The sequence below is a fragment of the Corylus avellana genome, chromosome ca10, assembly GCF_901000735.1.
Source record: "Corylus avellana chromosome ca10, CavTom2PMs-1.0".
NCBI lineage: Eukaryota > Viridiplantae > Streptophyta > Magnoliopsida > Fagales > Betulaceae > Corylus > Corylus avellana.
This window is the reverse complement of record NC_081550.1, coordinates 3,299,822-3,306,375: the sequence shown is the minus strand read 5'-3', so window position 1 is coordinate 3,306,375 and position 6,554 is coordinate 3,299,822. Positions and strand designations below refer to the sequence as shown.

At 40.4% G+C, this 6,554-nt stretch overlaps 2 protein-coding genes across 2 annotated transcripts in view; both read left to right on the top strand.

Moving 5' to 3' along the window:
* The first annotated feature begins 149 nt into the window (after positions 1-149).
* Positions 150-3,554, top strand: LOC132163873 (putative disease resistance protein RGA4). Its single transcript, XM_059574253.1, has one exon. It carries the CDS (start codon positions 150-152, stop codon positions 3,552-3,554), a length of 3,405 nt encoding a protein of 1,134 aa, XP_059430236.1.
* An 820-nt stretch (positions 3,555-4,374) lies between these two features.
* LOC132163872 (pentatricopeptide repeat-containing protein At1g62350-like) overlaps positions 4,375-6,554 on the top strand; it is a 5,102-nt gene continuing 2,922 nt past the window's right edge. The window contains exons 1-2 of the mRNA XM_059574252.1: positions 4,375-4,891; positions 6,296-6,552. Coding sequence (XP_059430235.1) covers positions 4,526-4,891; positions 6,296-6,552 — 623 coding nt within the window. The 5' untranslated portion in view covers positions 4,375-4,525. The remainder of the gene's footprint in view (positions 4,892-6,295; positions 6,553-6,554) is intronic.

The window sequence follows — 6,554 nt, the reverse complement described above, 5'->3', positions numbered from 1 at the left end:
TTATTTTTCTTGCGATAAGAAGACTTTGACTAAAGTTGGGGAAAGTTGTGGTGGCAGTTCATTGTCTCTTCTGTTTAACCCTGCAATCCTCACTGAACCAACAGAAATATTTGCATTTCTTCTTCCTTGCTGCCATAAAAAAGCCATATATGGAGATCCTGAATTCAGTGATTACACTCGTGGCAGAAGTACTTATTCCTGATGGAGCATTGGACTTGATCAAGGAGACGTATTCTTCGATCCGTGGCGTGAATGAAGATGTAGATAACCTCTCAAACAAGCTCAATGATATCAAAGATGTGATTATAGATGCGGAGAACAAGCAAGTGAACAATCCACAGCTGAAAGAATGGGTCAGAAAGGTCAAGGAGGCTGCTTTTGATGCTGAAGACTTACTGGAAACTTTTGCAGCAGAAGCAAATCTGTGGAAAAAAAGGCAGAGTACGGTACGTAACCCCCTTCCTTTTTTAGGCAAAGCATTAACTAGATATGATACTGCACGCAAGATCAAGGATATTTCAAAAAGATTTGATATAATTGATGAAGAAAAAAACCAATTCTATCTCGCCCATATTAAAGATAATGGCGGTAGGCCTGAGACCCAAATCGACACGGGCTTTTTGGTGGACAAGTCGGATGTAGTTGGCAGGGAGGAAGATAAAGAAAGAATAATAGAAATGCTGCGTTCGAATGAATTTGATCAAGAAGGCGAAGTTTGTGTGATTCCAATAACAGGAATGGGAGGTCTGGGCAAAACAACTCTTGCTCAACTTGTCTTCAACGATGATAGAGTAAGTAAGCGTTTCAGCCCAACCATGTGGGTCTGCATCACAGCTGAGTTTGATCTCACGAGGATTCTTAAAGAAATGATTCAATTTCATTCCAAGATGAAATTGGAGGACTGCTCCACAAGCCACCTACAATTACGACTTCAAGACATCTTGAGAGGAAAACGTTTCTTACTTGTTCTAGATGATGTCTGGACAGAGGATATCTCAAAATGGTATTCCCTGCGAGTTCTCTTAAAACAGGGGGAAAAGGGTAGCAGAGTTTTGGTAACCAGTCGGAGTATCAGGGTTGGGGAAATTGTAGGCACTCAATCTTCCTATCGTTTGCAATATTTGCCTGAAAATGAATGCTGGTCCTTGTTTGAAAAGATTGCACTAGGGAATATTGGCACAACTTTATCCAGCGAAAAGCGGGAAGAATTGGAAGAAATTGGTAGAGAAATCGTTAGAAAGTGCCAAGGTCTCCCTTTGGCAGTCAAGGCAATGGGAGGTCTCTTGCGTGGTCACGTTGATGTAAACAAATGGCAGCAAATTCAAAGAAATGAAATATGGGAAATAGAAAACCAGAACCCTGCAGCTGACACTCTCAATGTCATGGGTCTTCTAAAATTGAGCTATAACCACCTACCTTCTTATCTAAAGCGTTGTTTTGAGTATTGCTCCTTGTTTCCTAAATCGCATGTGTTCTATAAGGCAGAGTTGGTCAAACTCTGGATGGCGGAAGGATTTATAGAATCCTTGGGACGAGATACAATGGAGGAGACTGGGATTGCATATTTTAGTGAGCTTCTAATGAGGTCCTTCTTTCAACCTTCAAGCATTGACAACAATCAGAAATTCAACATGCATGATCTTATGCATGACTTGGCAACATCAATTTCAAGCCCCAGTTATTGTTTGGTGAAGGACAACCAGTTCAGTTTCTCTGAACATACTCGTCACGTGTCCTTGCTCGGTAAAGATGTCAAGCAACCCATGTTGGCGATTGTCAAAATTGCTCCGAAGCTGCGCACACTTCTACTACCTAATGGCCACATGGAAAACTTTGGTCAAGCCCTTGACAACGTGTTCAATACATTGAAATACATGCGGGGGTTGGATCTTAGCTCAACCCAGATCAAGGAATTGCCTGACTCAATTAAAGAGTTGAAGTTGTTACGTTACCTCGACCTCTCTAGAACAGAAATTAGACTTCTCCCCAACTCAATTTGCAATCTCTTCAATTTGCAAACGCTGAAGCTCTTGGGGTGCATTTGGCTTTCTAGTTTGCCACAAAGTATGGGGAATTTGGTTGATCTTCGTTACCTTGAGCTCGATGATATGTTCTGGTTGAAGCTATCCAGGTTGCCACCAAGTATGGGGAACTTAACCAATCTGCACAATTTGCCTGTATTTCATGTTGGTGATGAAGAAGGATATGAAATTGAACAATTGGAGAAAATGGTGCGTCTTTCAGGAACATTGCATATCTCCAAGCTAGAGAAGGCAGTCAATGCAGGAGCCGCCAAATTGAATGAGAAGAAGAGCCTTGACAAGTTGGTGTTTGAATGGAGTAACAGAGTTGTCCATACACAAGATGAAGCAACTGAAAACAGTGTACTCGAACATCTAGAACCTCACTCAAACCTCAAAAAGCTCCAAATTTTACGTTATGGGGGCAACGAATTTCCTGCTTGGATGAGAGAAGGGGGGCTCCAAAATTTAGTCAGTCTTACCTTGAATGGTTGCCTAAAATGCAAAACCCTCAATCTAGGTGATCAGTTACCCAATCTTCGAGAGCTCTACATCAAAGGTATGCAGGAGTTAGAGAAATGGACGGAGGTCGAATGCTACTCCCTTCGCTTGCTAAAGTTGAGTAATTGTCCGGAGCTAAGGGAGTTGCCTAACATCTTTCCAATTTTAGATTACTTGAAGATCAAGAGTTGTAATTCCTTAAGGGCTCTTCCAGTGGTCCCATATTTGCAGATTCTAATACTCATTGACAATCTTATTCTGGAGGATTGGCATGAAGTAAATATAGTGATGGAAGTTGATAATGATCAAGGCCAACCTGAAACCACTCGCCGACCCTCTTTGATTGAAGTGTCAGAACTGAAAGTAATTAGCTGCCCCAAGCTGCAGGCATTGCCACAAAACTTCAATCCAAAAAAGCTGGAGATCCATGGGTGTGAGCTGCTGACCGCTCTCCCACCACCACACCATGCTCAACGTCTTGAGCATTTAGCTCTGGATGCAAGTCATGATGGAGAATTAGTGAGGGCAATGCTAGATCCCAGCTCTCTACACTCGTTGGTTATTTCAAACATATTCTCACTTCCCAAATGGCCCCGACTTCCAGGGCTCAAGGCGTTGTACATTCGTGATTGCAAACATCTGGTGTTCTTGTCCGACACAGAAGAAGGGTCACTGCAAACCTTGACCTTTCTCAAACTACTTTCCATTCGAAATTGTGAAAAGCTGGAGACACTAAATGAGAAGCTACCCACTTCGCTGGAGTGTTTGATTATCGCATCATGCCCCCTTCTCAAGTCATTTTCACTGAACAACCTCCCTTCACTCACTGACCTTTACATTGAGGATTGCCGTTTGCTCCAGTCCTTGCCCGAGGATGGGCTTCCCAACTCTCTTCAACATTTGCTAATCCAAACATGTCCTCTGTTATCTCAGCGATGCCAGAAGGAGGGTGGAGGAGGTCCAGATTGGCCCAAAATTGAGCACATTCCTGACCTGGAGATTGATATACTCATCCCCTCAACATCACTATAGCAAACCCGCCAGAGGATCGGTTGTGTGCTTGCTTGTAATTGTTATTGTCTTAGGATTTAATAAAAAAATTCACTATTGCATGTTGAATTGTGTTGGTTTTGTAAAAATTTGTTTCTAATCCCTATGCATATTTTAGAACATAGTTGTAATAGAGTATATTTCATCCCCAAAACCGACCCAATCATACATACACCAACAAAATTAACTCATTCTATAGTAAACTACAGTTTTACGCTCAAATTTTAAAAATAATAATATTAAAAAGTTAATTACATATAAATTATCTCAACTATACTACTTATTTACACATTGTTCCCATAAATTATCAACGGTCCGGCTCAACCCCCTTCAACTATTAATCATTGACAAAAAACGCCATAAGGTTTCAAGGGCGTTAAATTTTATAGAGAAAAACACATGATAGACATGTGCTCATTTTTATTTAGAATTAAGAAAATTTCATCGAGTATAAAAATACCAAAAATAAAAAACTTAAAACTTAAATTAAAAACAAAAGAGAGGTAGTCGAACCATCTTTAGGGGTGACAAAGCCACCCCCAACCCCAAATACTTGAGGGCGGCTCTTCCACCCTGGAATCAAAAGCGTGTGAGCCACCCTCGGAGTGACTCTACCATCCACCATCCTTTAAGGGTGGTTCAAGGCTTGGGAAGAGCGACTCTAATATTGAGTGTCGTTCATACTCTTGGGGTACTCCAGCCATAAAGTATATTTAGTTTATATTATTTTCATCATTTTATTTTATGTTAAAAATTAATAAGGTATTTTCACGTGTTCGAGATCAGATGATAAACCCCAAAAACTAAATTAGTCATTTTTCCTTTTTTATTTTTGGGGAATGGCTATTGGCAATTTGTGAACTCAATGCAGAGAACAGGAAAAGCATACCGGTACGCAGGTTCGCAGAGAGAACAGAGTGAGCACCGAAAATCTTCGTCCCTCAAACCTTTAAATGCTGCGTCACGCCCGAAATCTCCTCAGAAAAACCTTATACTCAACAACCGCAAGCGCAGCCTCCTCTCCCAATTTCCCCAAACACTCTTTGCTTTACGAAATCTCCTCACAAAGACAGCAGCAAAGTTGGTGTCGTCGATATGTTTCCGGCTCGGCCTCGAGCCCGAGCCTGTCGATATGGAGAAGAAAGAAGGAGATGGGCAAGGAGGGTCTCATCGTGGCCAAGGAGCTCAAGAGGCTCCAGTCCCACCCGGTCCGCCTCGACCGGTTCATCCGCTCCCACGTGTCCCGCTTGCTCAAGTCCGATCTTGTCGCCGTTCTCGCTGAGTTCCAGAGACAAGAACAGGTCTTCCTCTGCATGAAGGTTCGTCATTTCTTTTCTCAATTTGTTTGTGTTGCTGATAAAATGTTGCAAAAGAAAAAAAAAAAAAATTGGGTCTGTTTCGGTCCCCAGAAAGTTGAGGAAAAATAAAGTTTCCTGCCTTTTGGTTCTGGTTCTCGATTTTGTCATTCCTAAGTTCAGTTTCGTATTCGGTCTATGTATGGTTCTAGATTGTAATATTGAATTGCAGAAGGTTTTTCTGTTTTCACTGGAAATAAGTTTCTTGGATAATGATCCGTTTATGGAGAAAATATGGAAATTTGAAGGAGAGTAGTGGAGAGTTTTAGATTTTTGAACACTTCTTTTTTCCTCTGTTTGCATTATGAGAAGGTGTGGGAAAGAAGAAAAAAAAGTTCGAATTTTGATTATCAATGACAAGGTGTATGTTAGAAGCATTTAGAACTCAGTTGTAGTTGGAAAGTTCTACTTAATTAGATTGGAATTCAAAGCCTCAAGGGGTGTTGCAAGAGTTTGACGTGGTAGACAGTAACCCAAATCTGTAAGTCCCGCTGTTTAGTCCCTTTTTCTTAGGGGAAAGTGCCTCAAATAAATATAGGTTTAGATTAAGACTTGTGTTACAACCTCAAAATCTTAGCCTATATTAAGTACTAACTGCTAAGTTCAATTGTGATTTAATTGATGACCTTATTAGCTTACTAGCTGATTCCTCATGTAGCATTCTGATGTCCTACTCCAAATTTTCTGACCTTCTATGTGTACAAATAGTAAGAAAGAATAACAGGTTGAATTCTTAGGTAGTGTGCTTGTATTACTATGTCTACCAGCCACCATACTAATAAAAGCCATGGAGATATATATATATATATATATACTCACCTAATCAATCCCTTACACGAGGTGTACTGTGCTAAGAACAAGTGCAGTGAGTTAATTGGTGACTCTTAACTTATAGGATTTGACATGTCATTGCTTTCTGATTGAGGAATGACCTTCCCCATAAGCACATTGTACAATTTCCATTTGGTGTATATGCTGTATTTTCTTAGCCACTGAGCGAGTTGTTTTTCTATAGGTCCTGTTACTTCAAAGCAGAGTAAAACAGAAAAAAGAGTGAAATTAATTACTTGCTACTCTTTTTCTTTTTCTTTTTTCATTGTATAGGTAAGTTATTGTATTGAACTCATGAATTCACCCTTCATTCCTTCTCTCGAGCTAGTGCTTATTGGCTGCTTGCTATTCTTTTTCCTTTCAAAAGTTAATTTGAATGAAACACATGAATTGTGACTCTTCCTCTGTTTCATGATGCCTACTTTCCCCATTGATATTGTACCGTTCCATCAGTTATGCTATTGTACAGAAGCAAATACAAATAAGAAAACAAAATGTGCACAACGCTTGACTATCTTCTAATGTTTGCCTTCTCAGTTATATGATGTGGTGCGCAAAGAAATTTGGTACCGGCCAGACATGTTCTTTTACAGGGACATGCTTATGATGCTTGCTAGAAACAAAAAGGTTGATGAAGTAAAGCAGGTTTGGGAAGACCTGAAGAGAGAGGAAGTTCTGTTTGATCAGCATACATTCGGAGATCTTATCAGAGCCTTTTTAGATAGTGGATTGCCCTCGGATGCAATGGACATATATGATGAAATGCGACAATCTCCTGATCCTCCAATCTCTTTGC

Excerpts from the sequence above, each read along its gene's own strand:
- LOC132163873 (XM_059574253.1), top strand. The coding sequence starts at position 150 with ATGGAGATCCTGAATTCAGTGATTACACTCGTGGCAGAAGTACTTATT.